Raw genomic sequence first — 25,418 nt, forward strand, 5'->3', positions numbered from 1 at the left:
CGGAGCAGCTCGTCTCAATTCAGATAAGAGCATATTTCATTATGGAAATACGGTGGACTGTTCCTTTAAATCAATAATCTCCTCAAAATGCTAATTAGATTAAAATGGTCTGCACTGTTTTCACTGGTCATGACTAAAATCATTCCACCGTCAGGACTCAAGATCTGGAGCCAGCTATCTGGATAGATCCAGTCTAAACAACCTCTTAGGAACCAAGCCGAGTCCCCGCAAGCTCCCGCTGCTGAATTAGGCAAAACAATAGAGGCGTGTTTTCATGTGGAATATTTGTGTTGCGTCAATCAACCTCCCATACATTTATTTAAAAATAAATAAATAAAATAAAGTCTGACAATGAGAAAGGATTTCAGGCCAGCATCAGCCTTGGTTCAATCAATTATTTGGTTTGTGTCGGTTAGCAGGAAGGAAAAAGAACTGAAGCTCACTTCTTTTGTGTCCCACACCTCAGCTCCGTCAGCGTACATCACCAGTAGCTTTTGGTTGCCCTTTCCAGGAGCGAAACGGATCTTCTTTACCCATCCTCGGTGTGTGGGAATTCCCCTAAGGAACCACACACGAGAAAGAATGCATTTCACTGAAAAAATAATGAAAATCAAGTGCAGTGAAACCTTGGCATTCTACCCCACACACATTCATTTGAAACTGACGTACAATATATTCAAATACTATACCACAACAAATCGTGGTTTTGTGTGTCTACTGCATACCACACACACACACACACACACACACACTGAAACAGACTGACTTTCTTGCAAGCGTGTAACGCAATCAACTGGTCACATTTTGTTCCAAAAGTAATTGAAGCAAACCCGTTCACAAAAATGATCTTGCTTCTGACGAGATCCCAAAATGCCATAATCAAGAACACCAGGTGATGATGCAATGCCTCATAAACACAGCATGAGCTTTCTTTTTTTTTTTAAAGCCGTTTTTTTTTCACCCACAATCTTACATAAAGTGTACAAATTGAAAATAAGAAATGGATTTATGTAAATTGAATAAATATAAAACACACGCCTACCGGGACAGACGGGCCTTCAGATCCCAGAAATTCAGGTTTCCATCCACATCTCCGAGTACTAGCGTGTCACCCTTCCATGCGATGCAGGCGATGCTGCCCATGCTCCCCTACAATAACCAGCAGATTCATTTCAGTAAAAGTACCTCGACTGTCATTTCTCTTTACTTACTTGAGCGGTTCTTGGCATAATATGGATTACTACAGGTGTGGAAGAGGGCTATTTACTGTATTATTTCCTGTTTGATCTCAAATGCATTAAGAAGGCAAGAAATTGCACTAATTAACTTTTGACGAGACACCTATTAATTAAAAAGCATTCCTCATGAAGCTGGTTAAGATGATGCTAATAGCGTCCGAAGCATTATCAAGGTAAACGCTGGATACTTTGAAGAATCTAAAAGATGAAACTTTTTTTTTGTTTACCACATAATTCCATACATGTTCCAGATGTTATTTCATAGTTTTGATGTCCTCAGTATTGTTCTACAAATGTAGGAAAGTGTCAAAATACAGAAAAACCTATGAATGAGTAGGGGTGTACATACTTTTGACTGGTACTGTATATATTATATGGAAATGAGTATTTTACTGGGAAATACACCACTCGTATTTGTCATACGTGCCACATCTGGGACATGCAGATTCAAAACCGTGACATAAATCTCTATTATTTTCGTGGTCCGATTTCCATCAAATCCTGCGCTCTGATTGGCTGGTGAGCGGGTCCGTATCCTACAATACGGACCCCGGTTACGGACCTCTGGCAACTCGCTCGTTCACAACAACAACAAACATGGTAGCAATTTTTGTCAATATTTATCTTTTTTTTTTTTACAAGATTTATTGATAATATTTTTTATCAAAAATCTTATAAATTTTTGCCAGCATTTCTCAGGAGAATGGCATTAATTTTACAGCACGGATAGCGATAACGACAGTGTTCACAGCGAAAGTGAGTTTTACTACCCTGAGGAAGAAGAAATAAAAGAAAACATTTCAGGAGAAAGCTAAAACCTGTTTCTGTTGCTAACGCTGAGCAAAAACATGGCTGAATCCTGAATGACTCAATTTTGTATAAACAGGGGACTACACAGGCGGCAAAATGTAGTTTTTTTTCCTGCCATGGAAGTGCACTTGTATACCGAGGAGGAAGCCATTTGCATTACAGCCATGAATGAGGATTCAAAATGGCAGCTCGGCTCGGTTTTCCCTTTCGGGCGCTCTCGTTTTCGGTTAGAATTTGGTAAAGAAAAAAAAAAATATTATTTACCAGCTTAAGGTCGGTCTGTATGGTGAAATACCGTAACCTCGGGCCGAGGTCAGTATTTAAGACCGAGGTCACGGTATTTCAGCATACGGACCGACCTTAAGCTGATAAATAACATACATACATGTGTGTATATACACATACTGTACACACACACACACACACACACACACACGGGACATTCCACCGAATGGGTGCCATTTGCTTGTTGTACCACTCCCAAATTAAACTTAATTTGTTATATCTTTTCAACACTGATTATAATAACACACATATTTAACTATTCAATATGTGTATTGGTCAACCTCAGGCTACGTTACAAGGTTTCGAAGTCAAAGATGGCTGCATTTTTTTCAGTCCTGTTACCAAAACTCTGAAAGTAACAGGACTGAGTTTTTAGCCTAGGATTAGCTAATACATGGAATTAAGCCACATGGCGTCATCGCTAATATAGTAGCATGACCACACTTAGCACATTCTAGTGATTTACCAAAAATCTGTATTTTTAAAATAAACAAATATCTAAGAAATAATCTAAGTAACAGGACAGTATGTTGACATTGACCTTATCAGTCAAAGTTAAAAAATCATCAAATATACAGAAAAGTAAATGAGAGAACTAACTTTTGGTCTTCCCATGGCCTTCAGAAGGCACAACTGATGTAACTTCCTGTTGGGCATGTGATTTATGGAATGTTCCAAATTTGTCAGATGGGGTAATATGTTTGGGTAACAGGACTGAGTGAAAACCCAGGGACACGACTAAAATGTGTATTTTAACTAAGATATTGTGGATTTCTTATGAAAAAAATATATTTAAACCATGGATAGGATATGGAGTCACACAACAGTGCAAAAGAAATACTGTTTCTGAAGGATTTTAATCATAATATTTCATAGTTAAGTATAAAGTCAGAGTGCGGGGACAGGTAGCACATGCTATTTTTCAGTGTTTTAGGTAGTTTTTATTAATCCTTACAATTATATATCTTAAATTTGAACTCAGATCAATGTGCAGGACATTCTGCGTAATAAGGAAATGTATTTTAAAGTACATTTTTATGTGCATTTATACTGTACATATAATTTTCTAGGGACAGAAATGGCACCGATTTGGTGGAATGGCTCATATATACACATACACACACACATATATATATATATATATATATATATATATATATATATATATATATATATATATTTTTTTTTTTTTTTTAAATAAATAAAAATACATATACACGTGTGTCTATAGAAAAAAGAAAAAAAATCACAGATTGGCTTGAAGATATGAAGAAGTTTATCTTCTCGTGTTGAAAAACTCATACTTTTCATACAAAAATCGCGGATCTGAGTGACGTATTTAAATAATACTGGCTGGTGTTGAGTGGAAAATCGGATTTATTCCATTCAATTAGCATGATCTTGAACGAGTCGAAGACGAGTAGCTGAATGGAATATATCTGATATGCCACAAAAAAAGCCAGCCAATATTATTATTATTCATACATATTTGTATTGTTCACTTTCAAAATTTTCTCAAAATCTTTCGTATTTAACGAAGCAAACGTGGCGGCTAACGCGGAAGTTTTACGTGTAATACGTATCTTATGGGATTTTCAATTCACTGCGACAGTTTACTGCAGGTGCCGCTGGCGAACAAAGAAATACTTCTGCACGTGCGCAGCAGAAAACTCTCTCATCGAATATTCGCATCAGCTCTGACGTGTGACGTCATGTTGTCTTGACAACCATGCAATATTGTAAACCATATTCAAAGCTCATTTCTCCATTGGGTAGAGTGGTGTAATACTGTACATGTAGGATAAGCGATATGCTAACAATACTGCATGCTATCAAACCAAATGAATGGAACCTGCTAGAAGGGAATAGAACACGTTTTTATTCCATCGAGAAAGTGTCGTGTGTATAATAATTCCCGATATTTCACGCCGATGACATCACTCCTACTGTTTTCTCGCTGATGATACACATCAGCCTGTTGACAAAATGGTGACCCAGTTGAAAATTAAAATTCTTTTGATTAGCTTGCGTTTTTTTGTGTGTGTGGATGTGTCCATATAATATAAAGAACATTACGCGGTGGCGTGAAGATACGAAGTTTATCTTCTTGTGTTAAATATTTTCACCACTCGAAGATAAACTTCATATCTTCGCACAACCGTGTAAATATCCTCTATCTAGAGCTCGCAAACCCAGTCACATCTCATCTCATCTCATTATCTGTAGCCGCTTTATCCTTCTACAGGGTCGCAGGCAAGCTGGAGCCTATCCCAGCTGACTACGGGCGAAAGGCGGGGTACACCCTGGACAAGTCGCCAGGTCATCACAGGGCTGACACATAGACACAGACAACCATTCACACTCATATTCACACCTACGGTCAATTTAGAGTCACCAGTTAACCTAACCTGCATGTCTTTGGACTGTGGGGGAAACCGGAGCACCCGGAGGAAACCCACGCGGACACGGGAAGAACATGCAAACTCCACACAGAAAGGCCCTCGCCGACCCCGGGGCTCGAACCCAGGACCTTCTTGCTGTGAGACGACAGCGCTAACCACTACACCACCGTGCCGCCCACCCAGTCACATGTATAGCGTTTATGTACAGTAAACGTCCATCCATATTAAACTGCATTTGGACACTGCTACCTGTCATGTTCAAAAAGAAGAACTAAAGCATGGAAATGGTGTCTAGCTTGGAGGTCTGACCATGATACTTGTTTTATCATTAATTCTTTTAGAAATCAGAGATCACAACGCACATAGCAGTGGGTTTGTTTGTTTATTGCCATCATGTTCCTCGGGATGAAAAGAGCAACGAGCACGAAGAAGCAATGGTTTGCCTCCAGTGCCTCTGGCGCACTCATCATGCACAAATGTGTCATTAAACACCACAGTCACATCTGCTACTGGGACCATTTTGCTTTTCCTTATTAACCAAAGCATCTATATGCAGTTGATTACTTTTTTTTTTTTAATATTTACTGGATTTTTCATGGATGTATTTGGTTTAGGATACTGTCACTACAGTGTTACCATTAATAAAATTCTTGCACACCAAAATACTTTTAAAAGCATCTGGTTTACATTTACAGATTCAGAACAAGTGTTCCAAAGTTTTATGCCATTTACACTTAAATATTAATCAGACAGTGACTTCATGAGCACAGTTGATTGCTGTAGACACTCATTAGTAACACCATACTAATGCTGGTTGGGAAGCCCATTTTGCTCTCAAAACATACCTTATAAAGGTAAGTATCCCCAAAAAGGGATGCATGTGGTCAGCACCAATACTCAGACAGGCTGTGGCATCAACGCAAATGATGCTTGATTGCTATTAAGAGGCCCAATGTGCATCAAGAAAACATTCCCCACAGCATTACACCACCACCACCAGCCTGAACTGTTGACACACGGCAGGTTGGGTCCATGGATTCATGGTGTCAACACCAAATTCTGACCCAACCAGAAATCAAGATTCATCAGACCAGCCGACGCATTTTCCAATCGTAAGGTTTCCAACCTTGTCGGGTTTTCAGTGAGCACAGTACTACTATAGCCTCAGATTCCCATTTTTGGCAGATGGAAGAGAAACCTGGTGTGGTCTTCTGCTGTGTTGCCCGCCTGCCTCAATGCTTGATGTGTTGTGAGATGCTTTTCAGTTCACCGCAGGTATGAAGAATGATTACTTGAGTTATCTTTGCAAACCATTCTCCTCTGACCTGTTTAAATCAACATCACCTGCAGACCTGCTGGTCATTGGATGTGTTCTGTTCTTTGCGCAATACTATGTAATCTCTACAGAACTCCGTTTGAAAATTCCAGGAGATTTTCAGAGATACTCAAACAAGCAATCTGGCACCAACAACCATACTACAGTCACCAAGGTCCCAAATTTTTTTTTAGCTCATCCGGCTGCAGGCTAGGCCGGAAGAGCTTATGCGATCATGTGTCGTCCGTCCACAATTTACAAAAAAAAATCGCTACTCCTCCTACAGGATTGATTGGATTTGGATCAAACTCGCAGACAATGTTCCCTCAGGTGGGTGTGCATAAAAGTTGTCAAGATGGTGGCGCCACCTGGGATGTTTACAATTTTATGGGCGTCTGAAATTTTGGGGTGACTTGTCACATTAAACGCTACTCTTCGTAAACTGCTAGGATGTTTTCACTGAAACTCACCCAGAAGACTCTAAAGACATATACCAACAAGAATCGTTCACCAGGTGGTGCCAACTACCATGGATGAGGCTACAGAGGGGTCACGTGCAATTTCATTTAAAAACAAACAAAAAAAATGCTATTCCTCCTACAGGAGCGATCAGATTTTGATCAAACTCTGGAAATGTTCTCCAGGTTGGTATGTATAAAAGTTGTCAAGATGGTGGCACCACGCCATAGGTCGCGTTAACCGACAATTGTCCGTCATTGACGGATTTTTTTTTAGCTATGATGGAAAAATCAGAAGGCCGTCGGTCATTTTGACGGATGTTTACCGTTAGTATTACCAATAACAATAATAGCCTAATAATAACAATAATAAAACACACAATTGAAATGATTGGCAAGTTGTGGCAGAGTTTTCTTACATACAGTATACATAGTCTTCACTGCCGTCACTTTCAATCTGAGCCGACTTTGCGGCGAGTCTTGATGTTCAGTGCTACTCATGTATACACTGCAGCCACTGCGCAAGGCTGTTCCCCCCATCCCGCTCCTGACCGCGCGCTCACTTCTCTAACCACTAGCACAGTGAGATGGATTAATGTTTCCCTTCTCTGCAGAAGACACGTCATTTTTGCTATTAAAAAAAGAGATGCATTGGGTTGTTTGTGTCGTTTCCCTGCCTGTACAATAGCGCTCATTTAGGCTAGTTGTTTTCTGGTTTTTAAAATGAAACAAATATCGATTTATTGTATTCTTCCCCAGCAAGCTTAGGAAGCTTAGGAACATCACTGCTCGAATATCTGCTAAACTATCATTTTAATGAGAGCACGGGTAGACAAGCTAACATTTAAACATAACTTCGTTTTATTTAAGACGTTCCGTGTCAGGTTCCAGGCTCCGCCGAGCCGAGACGCGGGGTGCAGCTGCACCACTGGTGCAGAAAGACCGCATGCTGCAGGATTTCCTCCCTATGAAGAGAGTACTAGCAGGGTCGGGAAATCCAACTTTCAGAGGCTCTTGCCGGCTTCTGATCACTTCCCTGGGAGAAATGTTTCCCGACTTCAGAACTTTGGCTGAAGTGGCGCTGGTTATTCCAGTCTCCAGTGTCGCAGCAGAGCGCGGGTTCAGCCTTCAGAATAAAATTAAAACGTCAATGAGAAGTCGTCTGTCCGAGGCAAAGACGCAAAATTTAATGACAATTGCCTCGGCAGCAGTCTCCGTTGACGACTTTGATTATGCACAAGCGAGCTCCCAATTTAAATCCATGTGGGCCAGAAGGAAGGTTTGAGCTCACGCAAACAGGTCAAATTAGATTGTCACTTAAATCGTTGTAGTGGACTGTTCATATTTGAACTGCAATTGTCTTGCTACGTTGTAAAATAACATTGTTCATATGCCCGTTAAGGCACAATGTTTATAGCGGAGGGAAAATGGGTTCACAAGTGACCGAACGTCAGAATCTCTGTTCATCTTTTTGCATCATAAATACATAAATAAATGATTAAATAATACAAGCTTGTTCTGTGAATTCATTTTTAAATGAAAATGAGTCCATGAAAACACAAGTTATTAAATATATAGCATTTATAGCCTATATACATTGTCATTTAAAAGTTAAAATAAAATGACAGATAATAATGGACAAATGACGGAATTTTTACGACCCTGTCCGTCAAAATGACGGACAATGAAAAAGTCTAACGTAACCACTGCACCACCCGTCATATTTAACGTTTTATGGGCGTCTGAAATTTGTTACATTAAACGCTCCTCTTCGTAAACTGCTAGGACGTTTTCAATGAAACTCATCCAGAAGACTCTAAAGACATATTCCAACAAGAATTGTTCACCAGGTGGTGCCACCTGCTATGGATGCGGCTACACAGGGAGCATATGCAATTTGACAAAAATTGCTACTCCTCCCATAGGATTAATCAGATTTCAAACTAACACACAACAACAGTGGCCGGTATGAGCTACAGACTCATTGAGGCGATTTTCCCCCATTCTGATGCTTGACGTGAACATTAACGGAGGCTCTTGATCTGTACCTGCAGGATTTTTCACACTGTGCTGCTCCCACATGGTTGGCTGATTGCATAGTGAACAATGGGCAATTATATGACCAATGCAAACGATAAATTTGAACAAATAAATGATCCAAGAATAGCCAAAAATACCATTAAGCTCGTTGAAAATCCACACTAGAAGTGCACTTCTTTGCAAAGTCTTGCTGTAATCTGCTCGAGTTGAGAGGTTTCTGATTTCAGGCTCATTTTTGCATCAATGTGTCATTAGATAGAAATGATTTGGTCTGCTCCAATTTTTTTTTTTTTTATGATAACCCACTGCTTTCATCAGCAAGAGCTTGCTCTGTCAGAGCCTGTCAGTATTTTAGTGTTTTTCTGTACAACAGTACTTTGTAGTTATGTTCCTCAGTTGAACTGGTCTCGACTGATTTCTCAGGTACATATACATATCTATACACACTTTCATTTATATTCCAGATCATCAATAAAATCCTCATGCATGCTGACTGACTTATTACTTACTCGCTCATCTCAATACTCCTACCCACAGTATGCACAAGAATTTTACTGGTCACCCTGCAGGAATTAATATGAAGCAGATTATGAAAAAAAGAAGGGGGGGGGAGAAAGAAAATTCAATACAAATGTTTAAAAAAAACAGCTCTGCAAACATCACTAGTTTTTTTTTTTCCCCCGTATTAGTTCTGTAGCACAAACATTTTCTGACATCTTTACACCAGACACCAAGAGAGAAGTGGGCTCCTCATCACTGATAAAACAATGAAAATAAAATAGAAACCCTGGTGATACCATAAGCCAACTTTTATGCCACACAGACGTAAATGCAGCTTAGCCGTAGTATGTCAAGACAACAGGCCTTCAATTATTGAACACTTCACCACTCATCTGAAGTACTATCTGCTGTTTAAACCTCCGTGCAGGCGAGAGAAACTCCAATGAGCTTGCTGTGCGCTATGTTTTAGTTGCCTGGAAGTCCAACAAATGAGGCAAACCATTAAGAGGAACGAAATGGGTGCATTAATACAGACTACTGGAAATGAAAAATGACTTGAATCCCTGGGATTCAGCCAAAGCTTTAACCCACTCCTGATGATGAAGCACGTGTCCATTCGTGTGGATTTTTACTGAAAATTTCTTGGTACTTGTAAAGACGCTGTTTGAATCTGGCTAGCATCTTCATTTTTACTTGATGAAGTGTTTAAATACAAGGAGACTGTGTGCTCTGCTAGCATTAGAGGTTTTTTTTTTTTTTTTGGGGGGGGGGGGGGGGGGGGGGGGGTTTACATACCAAATTCACCAAAAGGTGGATTTTTTTAAATAATGCTTTTTACTAATCCTTACAAGGGGTGCGAATAATTGTGGACAGCACTATGTCTCATCTCATCTCATTATCTGTAGCCGCTTTATCCTGTTCTACAGGGTCGCAGGCAAGCTGGAGCCTATCCCAGCTGACTACGGGCGAAAGGCGGGGTACACCCTGGACAAGTCGCCAGGTCATCACAGGGCTGACACATGCCCCTTTTCCACCAAAGCAGTTCCAGGGCTGGTTCGGGGCCAGTGCTTAGTTTGGAACCGGGTTTTCTGTTTCCACTGACAAAGAACTGGCTCTGGGGCCAGAAAAACCGGTTCCAGGCTAGCACCAACTCTCTGCTGGGCCAGAGGAAAGAACCGCTTAGGTCAGCGGGGGGGGCGGAGTTGTTAAGACCAAAATAATAACAAGACCGCGAAAGATCACCATTTTTAAGCAACAAGAACCCGCAGCTGTACAAACGTGAAGTCATCCATTATTATTATTATTATTGTTGTTGTTGCTGCTTCCGTGTTGTTTTTGCTTCGATATTCGCGCCAAGGTTTATGCAAACGTAGCGATGTAACTGACGTATACAGCGACGTAATGACGTATACAGTGACGTAATGACGTAGCTCCGCGAGCTATGGAACAGCAAACTGGTTCTCAGCTGGCTCGCAAGTTGAACGAGTTGTGAACCAGCACTGGCTCCGAACCAGCCCTGGAACTGATTTGGTGGAAAAGGGGTAACATGGACACAGACAACCATTCACACTCACATTCACACCTACGGTCAATTTAGAGTCACCAGTTAACCTAACCTGCATGTCTTTGGACTGTGGGGGAAACCGGAGCACCCGGAGGAAACCCACGCGGACACGGGGAGAACATGCAAACTCCACACAGAAAGGCCCTCGCTGGCCATGGGGCTCGAACCCGGACCTTCTTGCTGTGAGGCGACAGCGCTAACCACTACACCACCGTGCCGCCCAGCATTATGTTTATATATAAATAAAAACATGTATGTATGCATTCCATGTTATGTCAAGAACCACTCAACTAAGCAAAGAGAAACGAAATCCATCATTACTTTAAGACATAAAATACCTTAATTAATAAAAATAAAGAAAAGCAGCTGAATTAGAAGGCGTGTCCAAACTTTTGTCTGGTACTGTACGTGTCACATATTTTAATTTCTAACGACTTGCGTCAACGTTTCTTATTCTGCAAAGATTGCGGACGTGACTCCTGACTATAGATTATGGTGGTGCAGGATGACATTAATGACATCAATAGCCTCAAACAAAATTGAGAGGCAATCGCACTTAATTTACGTTATTGGCGAATTTTTTAGACTAGTAAGCAGGTGAGATTCGACAGCAGACCGTCATCCAGCGTCCAGTCTATCGGCTTGTTTTGAGTGGTTTTAGAAGTACCCTTGTTCAACTGTGGTTGAGGTTCTCTTGGTAACCAGGGTGGACCAGTTTCAGCCAAATTTCTAGTTCAACTGCATCTTAAAATCCACACACACACAACTTGAAACAAGCACCCCCCCAAAAAAAAGAATTGAGTCTTGGAAACCTGTCTTTCTGATGAATGGACATTATCCACTCCGTGTTTTCCCTTTCTCTGTTGCAATATATCCTACAAGACAAATGATCGTGTGCATCACAGATACTGTGCTTACACTTGGCCTTTTTTGTGAACATTTATTTCAATTTAATTCTGATAACTTGCTACAAAACAAGATCTTCACTGCCGTGGATTGTTGTTCAATTTGGCAACCCTGTCATTAACAGTCATGAGCATGAGGCAGCATGATTCATACCCCAATGGGCCTCGATAGTCTCATCTCATCTCATTATCTCTAGCCGCTTTATCCTGTTCTACAGGGTCGCAGGCAAGCTGGAGCCTATCCCAGCTGACTACGGGCGAAAGGCGGGGTACACGCTGGACAAGTCGCCAGGTCATCACAGGGCTGACACACAGACAACCATTCACACTCACATTCACACCTACGGTCAATTTAGAGTCACCAGTTAACCTAACCTGCATGTCTTTGGACTGTGGGGGAAACCGGAGCACCCGGAGGAAACCCACGCGGACACGGGGAGAACATGCAAACTCCACACAGGAAGGCCCTCGCCGGCCACGGGGATCGAACCCGGACCTTCTTGCTGTGAGGAGACAGCACTAACCACTACACCACCGTGCCACCCCGGCCTCGATAGTGCTTGTTGCAATTCCCATTTTGATCACTAGGTGCAATAAGTTACACTATGGAGGTAAAGCTACGGTCACACTACAGCTCGTGATGCTTTGCGATGGTTTATCAATGAAAATGAGGCATTTTGGTGGCAATGCATGGCGATATACAGGTGAGCTAAAAATTGCGGTCACACAGCAGGCGACCTTTTTTTTTTTTTGTCATGCTTGCTCACGGAGCACGTTGTGCACGCTCTTCAGCCCCAGTCATTATGGGAAACACCTGATACTGATTTGAGCGCAATCAGCACACGCATATAAGGACACTGTTTTCACACAGACTTCAAGAAGTATCATCACGGTCATGTTTGTTTCTTGCCAGGTTTATCACTCTGGCCTTGCCTCACGTTTTGTTTTTGTAACCATCACACCTGCTAGCAAAAACTCTTCCTGCACTTACATCGGTCTACAGCTGCACTCCTGACAGAATGCTTCACAAAGTCTCTGTGAAAACAGTGTCCTTCTATGCGCGTTCAAATCAGCATCAGGTGTTTCCCATCACGACTGGGTCCCAAGCATGCGCACAACACGCTCTGAAGGATCCCTGAATGTAAATGCCCTTTTTAAGTCTCGAGTAAGGTTAGGCTATGGACCCTTTTCAGTCACGTGACCTTCGTAAACGCGACCGCCATTTTGGACATGTAGTGGACTTCGGCTCAAATCGGTTGAATGCGAGGAAGGCGACAAACATAAAAGAAAAAGGAGCAAGATGCAGAAAACTGTATTTACTAGTTTACTGTAATTACGATCTGGCAGCTATTTACACCGGATCCAGTGTAAATAGCTGCTGGAGCCAACGTCCGGACGGGCCGCGAGCGCGCGCGCGCCGGCTCCGCGGCCGCCGGCTCCGGCCGGGCTGCAAGCGAGCGCGCGCCGGCTCCGCGGCCGCCGGCTCCGGCCGGGCCGCGAGCGAGCACGCTCTGGCTCCGCGGCCGCCAGCTCCGGCCGGGCCGCGAGCGAGCGCGCTCCGGAACCTCGGACGTTGGCTCCGGCGGCTATTTACTGGATCCGGTGTAAATAGCTGCCAGATCATAATTACAGTAAACTAGAATGGAATGTTAACAGCAATGTAACGCCTTTTCTGGCTAATTTTATTCGTCTTACCTCCAACAAAGTGGTCACTACACAAGCGTTGGTATGCCGCTATCCATCTTCTCCGTCGGTCAGCATCTACCGGGATCCGATAAAATGATAACCCTTGCCTTGTTTGTTGATGGTTACTACATCCAGGTGCACAACAATATAGTGGCATGATGGAAGTCTTGCTGAAAATAAACACTTTCTTTGCTGCCGTTCCTCAATGCTGGCTGTGGTAAACTACTGGTAGTACATGTCCAAAATGGCGGCCGCGTTTGTCGTGACGTCACGTGAAAAGGGTCCATACTGAGCCGCTGTGCTGATGAGGCTCCCGTGAGCATCGGGGACACATGGATTCGAGACAAATACATCAAGAGGCTCGAAGAAAGTTCCCCAGGCTTTGGGAAGTATTCCCAAACCCATCTGTAAGTATTCACCGCTTAGTTTGCCAATGAAAACATCGCCACCACATTTCAATGCATCCACTGAAATTCTTCGCAATCTTTTTGGCCACTCATGAGGTGGACAGACACCAAAAAACAACTTGCGAAGCATGCACGATTGGTGACAATGATATCAAAATTCATCGCTAAGTATTCGCAAACCCACCGCGAGCTGTAGTGTGACCAGGGCCTAAATGAGACTGTGACCATGATTGTGCAACATCTAGAATTTAAAATGTATGGAGTTATAAATGGGAACTTTATGAAGAGCCATGGTATCAAGGTGCCTTGCACTTCTGAGAAATTTACGACCCGATTGGAGTGAACGGATAAGTTTTCTTTTCTAAAAGGGAGTAAGGAGTAGAGCTGGTTACTTTGGTTATTAAACGAGGGAAGAAAACTTTTTTTTATTTATGATTTGTCCACTCCTGCTAGGTGAGTTCTGTTAAGTTTACATGTCTGGAGGTGTGAATTGGTGTGAAAGATGATATCTGGTGTCCAAAATATCGGTCTATCACGTTCATCAAAAAAATTAGAAGTAGCAGTGACTATTAGCAACTCCAACGAGCTGGTGAGAACACAACAACCTGTTTCTCAGGAAACTCTTTGACCGTTAGAACATGCGTTCAGGGCATGGAGGGAATAGGAGCATATAAATGAGTTCTCCAGCAACACCTCACAAACAATGAATCTGTTGCACCTGCGGTGAAAAACATCGCACTCCACTTAATCACACTGCATAACAGAAGAGGTGTTTAATCAGCACTGAAGCTGCACGCCAGGGACGAGAATTCACTAAAGCACAAAAGCTGTCACAGTTTACAATATGCAGGATTTGCAATAACGCTCGTCCTGCATTCATGAGTTATAGAATCATAAAGTGACTTTACAATCCTTACTCAAGAGGCTTTTTTAGTAGACCACATTGTGAGCAATGGTTGATGTTGAAGTAAATCTCTCTTCCTATAGACCCCTAGCGCGTGATGTCACGCATCACGTGGTAATTTCTCCTGGGGGACAAGCAGACACCGTCTTTCCTGCAGGCAAGGCTTAATCCATCTTAAACATGGTTCATTTCTGCGCTGTTTTTGGTTGTTCCAATTGTTCAAATAGAGAAAAAAAGATCAAAAGGTACTCCCGTCTCCCTGGAGCATTGTCTTGAACTTCTGATTGTGGCTGAGGAACTTGACTTGGGCATTTCTTTAGAAAGGAAACATCTCTGATCGGGAGTAGGATTCCCCCCCCCACAGCAGTAGGAAGAACCAAGCACGCCTTTTTATCTGTAACCGTCAGCGAATCCCTTTGTTTCACTCCAGCTTCAAGCCCACAACAATGATGCTCTGTGAGAACAGCTCTCTCCAAGGCCTGTCATACAGTCGCAGTGTGCGGCCATGAGCTTGCCATTTTTTTCCCACTGACAATCCACGGAGTTAAAGGTTTTTCAGTCAGTCAGTCAGTCATTCTTTGCAAGTGGTTAACCTGGAATAGGATATTGGTTGTATTCAGTCACGTGACTTTTGCTTGCTAGTTTACTTCTCGTGAACGAAGTGATGGTCAGGCAAACTGATTTGGCCCCCGTTCTTCAAAGAGCTAGTGAAACCATCTCGGACTATTTTCACAGTTTAGAGGCCAATGCATGGTCAAGATACCTTCAGAAAGTTGCTCTTTGCAATGGGATAGAGCCTTACACGCAAGCAAAGGAGGATTTTTCCAATGAGTTGGAAAATCATCCATCCGTTGAGTTCCCCGACATCTCAAGCTACCTGGTGCTGCAGTGTCAGAGTTTTGTCGGAATCAGAGCTGTAACTGTAAATTTTTTTTTTTTAAAGATTTTCTTGGGCTCTTTGCACCTTCATTGGATAGGACAGAGCAGAGACAGGAAACAAGCGGGAGACGGGGAGGGATCGGGAAACGACCCCGGGCCGGAACCGAACCCGGGCCCCCGGCACGGCGCCCCACCCACCCGAGCCACGACGCCCCCATGTAACTGTAAATTTTCCAACACAGAATCGACTTAGTGATGGAAGGTTCTGTGATTTCACAGTAACGCCTGCACTGTTGTCTAACTTCATGAAAGAAAAAAAAAAAAAAAGACAGGCTGTTATAAGTGACAACATGAGCGTGTTTTAAGAACATACAACAACATTATGCTGGACTTTTTTTTTTCTTTCTTCTTTTCCCATATCTTATTCTTTTTTATATTTGTATATGTAAATACTTAATTTAATTTATCGAGACGTTTTCTCTATTTTCTATTCTCGGTTTATCCTGTAATGATGCTGCTGGAATTTTAATTCCCCTGAGGGAACCCTCCCAAAGGGATCAATAAAGTTCTATCTAATCTAATCTAATAGGATAAAAATATTTTTAACCCTCGGAGGGTATTTTTTGGTATGCTCCGATTTTGCGGTCAGTTTCAACAAATCTAAGCAGTATTTTTCAAAATCATATGACTTTTTTTGCATTCAGCACAAGTTCAGCTACAATATCATCTATGGAGTGTATAATATATATATCATGATTGTACTTTAAAAAAAAAAAAAGGCTGCCCTACGGGTCCATGTGTGTTAGAGTGCATTAGTTGCCCTCACTTTCATAAAATCTGATGCATTTTTGTTTGGGTGTTCCTTTTCACCAATAAAGACATCCTGTAAAATTTTTTGACCATATTCAAAAGTCTAATGGTGGCACCATGAGGTTCATTTTTTGCCAAAAAACGCTCATTTTATGTTTTCGCGTAAGGTTTGAATCACAATGTTGGACTCCATTTATTGATTCCTTGTGAGCCAGAGATCATGTTAATAACCTTTGCGAGGGATTGAGAAGCATTAATGTGATTCATAATACATTTGTATTGTTTAAAAGTAGTTGAACGATGATTCAATGAACAGCTAAAACTCAAACTGTGCTTGATATTATATTTAGAATATGTACTAAAAATGTGTATCTAAGATATTTGGTATACTCTATAAGGTGCCATAATGTTTCATGAAAAGTGATCGAAATTTTGTCATAAAAGTCATAAAATAGCAGCTTTTTCCATAACTTTGGAACCTGGTGCCACCATTAAACTTTTGAATTTTGTCAAAATATTTCACCCAGTGTGTTTTCTTACCAAAAGGAACATAAAAACAAAAAAGCATCATGATCGGAGGAACTTTTCATTTTTAGGGGGCAGCTGATGCACCCTAATGTGGCTGCTGCTTATAAATAAAATAGTTTTCTGATCCCATGTGTCCATACAGTAAATATCGCGCATATATATATCTATATATCAACGATACTCGCCTCATCTCTTGCAAGCATCACCAAGCTGTGAGCAGCATCAGGGTTTGGAGTATTTTGGTTACCAATTTTGTTTACTGTGTTTTGTTACCTCCGCCAAGGAGGTTATGTTTTCGGTAGCGTTTGTTTGTTTGTTTGTCTGTTAGCAACATTACGGAAAAAGTAATGAACGGATTGCTCTGAAATTTTTTCCAGAGGTGAGACTGGGCACAAGTAACAATCCATTAAATGTTGGCGGTGATCCGGATCACCTTCTGGATCCCGGATTTTTTTTTAAAGGATTCTTGGCGGAGGTCTGCGCTCTCCGAGTGCTTTTCTAGTTCAAACTACAGTGCTGCGAACTAGATTTTTAAAATAGTAAGAAAGCACTTGTTCATGAATTGTCTTCGAAGCATTATTTAGTACTAATGAGCACATTTTGTTTCACAAGTGTAGTGTAAAGACTCTAAAATAAAAATAAATTATTAAGAAATTCAAGCGAATAGCAGAAGTTCGATATCGGCTTCTCAAAATATCTGCCAAAAAGCTCGGAAACCCTTACAAAACCTTTCAGTTGACCTTTCAGAAGGACCGAACAAAACCTGTGAGAACCAAAAAGTACATTTTCTTAAAATAAACGCCACTTACCTGATTGATATCGAATCAGTAGCCTTGGCGAACCACGAGGTGAATTTCGTTTATCTTTTCACCTAGCTGATTATCTTCCAATACTACGAAGTTATAACAAGGTTTCTCTCGTTTCGTTCGTGGTTCTGGCTGGTTCCGAAGTTTATCAAGAAGTAGAACGGGTAATCGAACGTGATCAGAATAAGTGCTGATTGGTTACGAAGTTTTGCCATCGTTACACTCATTCTTACAGTCTTACAACATGATGACACAGCGGCTTCGCCATTCGTTCGTGTACCTTTGATAACGCGAGATCAACTGTTCGTATTGCGAGATCACAAGTCGCCGTTCTGGTGATTGTAATGCTTACGCCCGTGCACTATTCTTACAACACGATGACACAGTGGATACCGCTTCGCTTCTATGAGGCAGTAGCCACAAAAAAAAAACCCACAAATGAAGATGTTGTAAAAAGCAGTTTAAGAACTGTGTTGGAACGTGTGTGTAAAAAAAAAAAACATGACCTTACCCATTGTGACGAACCGTGTGACTATTTTTGGTTACGCATATTCCGTCCTCATTATTTGTGTTATGCTGTGTAATAACATTCACTACCTTGATGAAACATCGGCTGTGCAAGATCATTCACTACCTGGTGCAATATTCTACTTCTGTTTCAGTTGCAAGTATTTTATTAGTACAATATTCTATTTCAGTTGAAGTACTATGCTTATTTAAGCACCACTCTTATTTAGTTGTGTATATTGCGTACATTTTTTTTCCATCCTGACACCCTGTAGGCCAATTAGCCTGTCAGTTGCCAGCCTTTTACGAGGCTGTCTGTGTCTATCGAGAGCACGCTTGATCTACCGCTGGCTTGCTAGGCCTGTTACAGCTTCACAACAACTCACATTCACACCTACGGTCAATTTAGAGCCACCAATTAGCCTAACCTGCATGCCGGAGGAAACCCACGCAGACACACGGAAAACATGCAAACTCCACACAGGAACGCCTCCGTCGGCCACTGGGCTTGAACCCAGAACCTTCTTGCTGTGACGCGACAGTGCTAACCACTACGCTGCCTATTACGTACATAGCCTGTGTAAACTTTATTTTTATACTCATATATATATTTTTTTCCTATAGGTTTTTATACTTTTATTGCACTCTATTTTTCGTTACTGTTTATTTCCGACTCTTTTTCTATTTGTGAGCTGCTGTAACATGTAAACTTCCCCACCAAGGGATAAATAAAGTTTCTCTTATCTTATCTTATGGAATCAATTTTGTGCCAAAATGTTCATACAATACTTTTGAAATATCAAACAAAAACGACAAATCAAAATAAAAAAAAAGTCAATTTTTTTAGACTGGCAAACAAATTATTCGTGTAATCGTGCAAAATCTCAGTCTATTACTCTTCAGAAACCTTTTATTTTTGTTCCGCGTCTTTCTCAGTTTTGTTTGACGTAATTTATTTTGGTTGCGATTCCAGCTTTCTCGTTTGCGCTCCCTGACTTTTTGCTCGCAGTTTTGGCTCAAACTTCACGTGTGGGCGGGCTGTCCAGGAATGCATTCCCATTGGCTAACTTGTGTTTGACTGACAGCTACGCTCAGCCATTCCCTACTCGGATTCTGGCGGACTGTTTGACGAGTGACCGATCCGTTGACGGTAAACAAGGATCGAGTGGACTTCAGTGGCGACTATGATATTGAATTAATTCAACAAAGTGTAAGTACGGGACAAATGTGTTGTATGTGTTGCAGTAGTGCACATTATGCAGGCGTGTTTAACGTTAGCAAGACAGCTATTATATTGGGTAGTGGAGCGAAGGCTAACATTTGACTTGCCACGAAACACCTGCATAATGTGCACTACTGCAACACATACAGCACATTTGTCCCGCACTTACACTTTGTTGAATTAATTCAATATCATAGTCGCCACTGAAGTCCACTCGATCCTTGTTTACCATCAATGGATCGGTCACTCGTCAAACAGTCCGCCAGAATCCGAGTAGGGAATGGCTGAGCATAGCTGTCAGTCAAACACAAGTTAGCCAATGGGAATGCATTCCTGGACAGCCCACCCACACGTGAAGTTTGTGCCAAAACTGCAAGCAAAAAGTCAGGGAGCGCAAACGAGAAAGCTGGAATCGCAACCAAAATAAATTACGTCAAGCAAAACTGAGAAAGACGCGGAACAAAAATAAAAGGTTTCTGAAGAGTAATAGACTGAGATTTTGCACGATTACACGAATAATTTGGTTGCCAGTCTAAAAAAATTGACCTTTTTTTTGTATTTTGATTTATCGTTTTTGTTTGATATTTAAAAAGTATTGTCCCAACAGCTAGCCGCTGTGTCCGGGGATCAGGTCGTCGAGGCCCCTGCCTTCGACTGCCACCCAATCCACACTGCACCAGCCCCCTACTGCTACCTCTGTGGGTGGTGAACCCACAGGAGGTTGAGCCCACGTCACCAATTCGGGCTGAGCCCGGCCGGGCCCCATGGGCAAAGGCCCGGCCACCAAGTGCTCTCATGCAAGCCCCAACCCCGGGCTTGGCTCCAGGGTGGGGCCCTGGCTGTGCCATACCGGGCGACGTCACGGTCCTTGGTTGTTTCTCCATAAGGGTTTTGGTGAACTGCTCTTGGTCTGGCCTGTCACCTAGGACCTGTCTGCCATGGGAAACCCTGACAGGGGCATAATGCCCCCGACAACATAGCTCCTATGCATTGTATGAACATTTTGGCACAAAATTGATTCCATATTATCCTCACCTTCGGTGAATAATTGTTCATGAACTGAGAAGTGTATAGGATTGACCCTTTTAATCTGACAAGATCTTAATGCAAAACACACTTGAGTGCTTTTATCTCGTGTGTTTGTCTTTTTTCCTTTTGCGACTGTTTCGATGTCATGTATTTGGGTTTTGACGAGCACGTAACTAGCTCAGTGCTGTAAACTCCCGTTACTTACATCAGGAGGGATGCGCGTGCCTTCCTTCACAGTGTTGCCCTCCACGGTGATGTGGAAGACCTGGCCGTCTGTGTCGGTGAACACAAAGTGCTCGCGGGCTGAGATGCCCTGACTCGTCTCTGCCTTGCTCTCTGCTTCCTGCAACAGACTGAAAGAGAAAGAATCGCAGATCTAACACTGCTGGACATCTGAGTTCTCTGCTCACTCTTCACTACGCAGCAGAAATCGGAAGCACGGCCGAGCAGGGTAACATTGGGAGTGGGATTTGTGGTTCAAGTACGGTAATTCATTTCACAGGTTATACAGGCTGCTCATTATTTTGCAACGGTACACATGTGCAATAAATCTGACGAGATCTTATAGCCAGTGAAAGCATAAAAGAATAGTCGAGTTTCTGGATTGTGTTCCAAGGATCTGTATCTGCATCTTGATTTGGATTTATGCCAGATGTGGGCGTGGCTTAAACCTATTTGTTTGTCTGTTCTTCGAATAAAACGCGAACCATACCACTATACCTCAGATACACTGGAGAATGATTTGCATTTAATCATGATGAAAACGTGTGCCGAACCTGGAAATTAATTTTTCTTTTTTTAAATGATTAATCATTTTTTCAGAGACCCCAGGGACCATATGCTGCCCTGTGCACAGTGTGTGGTCGGTGTAAGCTATGCTATACGGAGCAGCTGCTCAAAATAAATAAAAAACCACGCAGCACCACAAAGCGAGCCGAGGTACATCTCATCAGGGAAGGGAAATCAGCCCTGAGAGGGCTTAAACAGAGAGAAAGCAGCAAAGCAGAACAAACCTCCCTGCCATCAATGAAAGTAACAGACACGCTGGTGCACTAAATGCACAACCTTAGGACACACACTGTGCATGGACGCTCAAGGGCAGGAGAATTTACCCTCTCATGATTGGAGATTTATTAAAAAAAAAAAGTGCACCTCCTATTCTTATCTGTATTTGTATAGAACACATTATCCATTCATTCTGAACAATCCATTTGTTCTTGGTGATAACAGATCGAACCAGTATCGTACTGTCTTCAAAATGTTGCACGTCCAGTGAGATCTGTGCAAGCACACTGATTACGGTGAAAAGGGCAGAGATTCACGAATGAATAATGCAGTGTTTGAAGCCAAAAGCACATAAATAACGAAAGTGGAGACACAACAGATTACAGGGCTCGTCACTCGCTACCAGGATGACCTTTGACCTCTGACCTGATGACGGACGACTCGACACTGCTCTGCTCAGCGTCCGACAGTGTGGTCTGTCTGGCCATCGCCTCCCGTGCCAACATCTGTTTCTTCTTCAGACTTTTCAGGTTGTGCGACGGAGACCACTCCTAAACACACACACACACACACACACACACAGGTTTGTCCTGCTGTTCTGTTGACATGCACTTAATTAACGTTGTGTCTACACTAAACTATGTTTTGTTATGTTCTGATAATAAAATCCATGTCGTAGACCTAACACTTCTGCAAGTACTTTTTCTAGATGTACAAACTTGCTCCAGAATTGAAGCATTCAAGAAGGAAATGACCCCTACTTCAAAAACAAGGCTGAATCTCAACACTTAGCAATAATTAAGCTGAAATACTTGGCCTTAGTACTACCAAGGCATGCTACTTACAGTGTGCAAAGTTTAAGCAAAATCAAAAATTCGAGGTGGGAGGCTCTGGTTGAGTTGACATGGAATAACCCAATTAGTATCTGATCTCCTATGGAAAGCGTCTACCAGCAGGAAGCTGACGTACCCAGACGTGATGCTGGTATAAGCAAGGAAGATCTTCCAACCTTGATGGTGGATAGAGACCATTGGCGCAAAGTTGTACTTGGAGTCTCGCCCAAGGGTGAGGGGTAAAGTAAGGTCAATTTCAGAGGGAACTAAATTTCGCCGATTTGATGAAATCGAAAGGCTGTCTCACTTTAACTAAAAACGTTTCAGAACGTCTCAATTTTCCAAGCCAAAAAACGTCAACAGACACCTCATCGGATTGTGCTTTTGAACTGTGCACAGCAGCAAAGAGCTGCAATGCACCACAAAATACAGAAAGAGCCAGTGAGCAGCAGGAGGTTATAATTCAGGTCCTGATCATTAGAAGACAGTACTGTAGATACGGTATCTACCTAGAGGGTGTGATCAGGATGGAAATGAGGAGGCTGTAATCTAGCAAGAAGCATTAATTATTAACATTATTGTGGGTCTAATTTTGCAGGAATTCACTCGTGTTGTTACACTGTTTACTGGCCTGCGGTAAGAGCTGGGGAAAAAAACAACAACTCGCCCGCTTGTTATGAGCTTTTCTGTCAGATAATGAAGTCGGTGTCTTTGCTGAGCAAGGCGAGGTTTCCAGATAGTTTTCTCAAACTGATAATAAGAAGTGGGTGCACACACACACACACACACACACTTATATGTGCATTACCAATGCAGTAACTGAGGGGAAGTTCTTGGCCATCTCACGCAGTAAGGTTCCCGTGCGCACATCCCAGAGTTCCAGGGGTTTGTCTCTGAACACCACCACCAGATACTGCCTACAGAGCAGCCCACACACACACACGTTCAAATGAAGACATTTACATTCATTTATCATGTTAAGAGGACAAAATTCACACACTACTTTCTGAGGACATTTATATAGACACTATCTAAACACACCTTGTGTCCGGAATCACTCCCTACTCACTATATAGTGGATTATATAGTCGTGTTGTCTGAATGTATGGACCCTTTTCACGTGACGTCACGACAAACGCGGCCGCCATTTTGGACGTGTACTATCAGTAGTTTACCACAGCCAACATTGAGGAACGGCAGCAAAAAGTTTTTACTTTCAGCAAGACTTCCATCATGACACTATACTGTTGTGCACCTGGATGTAGTAACCATCAACAAACAAGGCAAGGGTTATCATTTTATCAGATCCCGAAAGAGAAGATGGATAGTGGCCATTAACAGGAAAGATTGGCAGCCCTCGGCATACCAACGCTTGTGCAGTGACCACTTTGTTGGAGGTAAGACGAATAAAATTAGCCAGAAAAGGCATTACATTGCTGTTAACATTCTGTGGCGGCGAGTGTGTAACCAAATAGGTTAAAATAACCCATTGTAACCTCTTTGTTCTTCTGTAGTAGCTATTGTTGACTAGCTAATGTCAACAACATAGTAGCTAGTATGTTACTGTAGCAATGTTTACGTTCAGTCATTTGGATGACTGTTAAAACCTTTCAGTCTCAAGTTTTTCCTTTACTGGATTTACTAGTTTACTGTAATTATGATCCGGCAGCTATTTACACCGGATCCAGTGTAAATAGCTTCCGGAGCCAACATCCAAGGTTCCGGAGCGCGCTCCGGCTTGCTCCCCCTCAAATTAAGCAGCGCGCTCCGGCTTGCTCCCCCTCAAATTAAGCAGCGCGCTCCGGCTTGCTCCCCCTCAAATTAAGCAGAGCGCTCCGGCTTGCTCCCCCTCAAATTAAGCAGCGCGCTCCGGCTTGCTCCCCCTCAAATTAAGCAGCGCGCTCCAGCTTGCTCCCCCTCAAATTAAGCAGCGCGCTCCGGCTTGCTCCCCCTCAAATTAAGCAGCGCGCTCCGGCTTGCTCCCCCTCAAATTAAGCAGCGCGCTCCGGCTTGCTCCCCCTCAAATTAAGCAGCGCGCTCCGGCTTGCTCCCCCTCAAATTAAGCAGCGCGCTCCGGCTTGCTCCCCCTCAAATTAAGCAGCGCGCTCCGGCTTGCTCCCCCTCAAATTAAGCAGCGCGCTCCGGCTTGCTCCCCCTCAAATTAAGCAGTGCGCTCCGGCTTGCTCCCCCTCAAATTAAGCAGCACGCTCCGGAGCAAGCTGCTTAATTTGAGGGGGAGCAAGCCGGAGCGCGCTCCGGAACCTCGGCCGGAGCACTCCTGGAGCAAGCCGGAGCGCGCTCCGGAACCTCGGACGTTGGCATGTATGTGTATGGCGATGGGTTTTTAACGACATAGGTATACAGATCATGTGGGCCGAAGTCAGGTAAAGACAAGGGCTTTGTGTACTTCCGTACGTCAGTGAACAATCCTGGTGGAAGCAGGTAAACGTCGTTCTCTAAGCCTGCTAACCTCAATTTTTGCAAATACCTCTCCCTCTGCTCGCCCTGTAAATGCCCTACGTCGCTGGATAGTGAAGGTGTTTTCTGCATCTCGCTCCTTTTTCTTTTATGTTTTTCGTTTGTCGCCTTCCTCGCATTCAAACTGATTCGAGCCGAGATCCACTACATGTCCAAAATGGCGGTCGCGTTTACGAAGGTCACGTGACTGAAAAGGGTCTATAGTGAGCATTATTACACCCTATATAGTGCACTCAAAGTATCCCACAATGCATCATAAAAAGTAGTGTACAACCGTTGGTCACTAACCAAGCAATATATCCCATCATGCATTGCGGTCGCGCAGGGAAAAAAAAATCAAATCAAAAGCCTCAAATTTGATTTAATAAAAGGCAGCGGCAAAGAAGAAAGTATTCAGCCTTGATTTAAAAGAACTGAAAGATACAGCAGAGACAAAGTACTCTGTATTGATTAATGTGGGAAATGCACTCAGTATAATATGGATTTATCACAAAAATACATGCATGCGTTTACTATTTTGAAAACCTGATCCGGCACGTTTTAATTGTGCGACAATAATGACGTAAATAATGTCACGACGGAGCAGTGTCCGAAAGCGGTTTTTCATTTCAGCAATGAGCTCACTATATAGTCCTCTATATAGTAATTCCCTAGATAGTGAGTAGTGAATGAGTGAGTGATTTCGGACACAAGGACAGTCGTAATATCTTAATGGGGACTTTCCATTGACAATTAATACGTATAGTTAGGAATAAGTAACCTTATGGAAATCGTTTTTGCTCTTTATATTTTGTTAAATCACACAC

General features: G+C 42.5%; 1 protein-coding gene across 1 annotated transcript in view; it reads right to left on the reverse strand.

Annotated features, from left to right (window-relative positions):
* The window catches only part of wdr11 (WD repeat domain 11), a 411,155-nt gene that overhangs the window by 108,337 nt on the left and 277,400 nt on the right, over positions 1–25,418 (reverse strand). The window contains exons 14-18 of the mRNA XM_060925398.1: positions 22,943–23,051; positions 21,728–21,852; positions 20,502–20,649; positions 1,043–1,149; positions 444–558 (exon numbers count right to left, since the gene is read on the reverse strand). Coding sequence (XP_060781381.1) covers positions 444–558; positions 1,043–1,149; positions 20,502–20,649; positions 21,728–21,852; positions 22,943–23,051 — 604 coding nt within the window. The remainder of the gene's footprint in view (positions 1–443; positions 559–1,042; positions 1,150–20,501; positions 20,650–21,727; positions 21,853–22,942; positions 23,052–25,418) is intronic.

This window comes from Neoarius graeffei, chromosome 7 (genome assembly GCF_027579695.1).
Source record: "Neoarius graeffei isolate fNeoGra1 chromosome 7, fNeoGra1.pri, whole genome shotgun sequence".
Taxonomy (NCBI): Eukaryota; Metazoa; Chordata; class Actinopteri; order Siluriformes; family Ariidae; genus Neoarius; species Neoarius graeffei.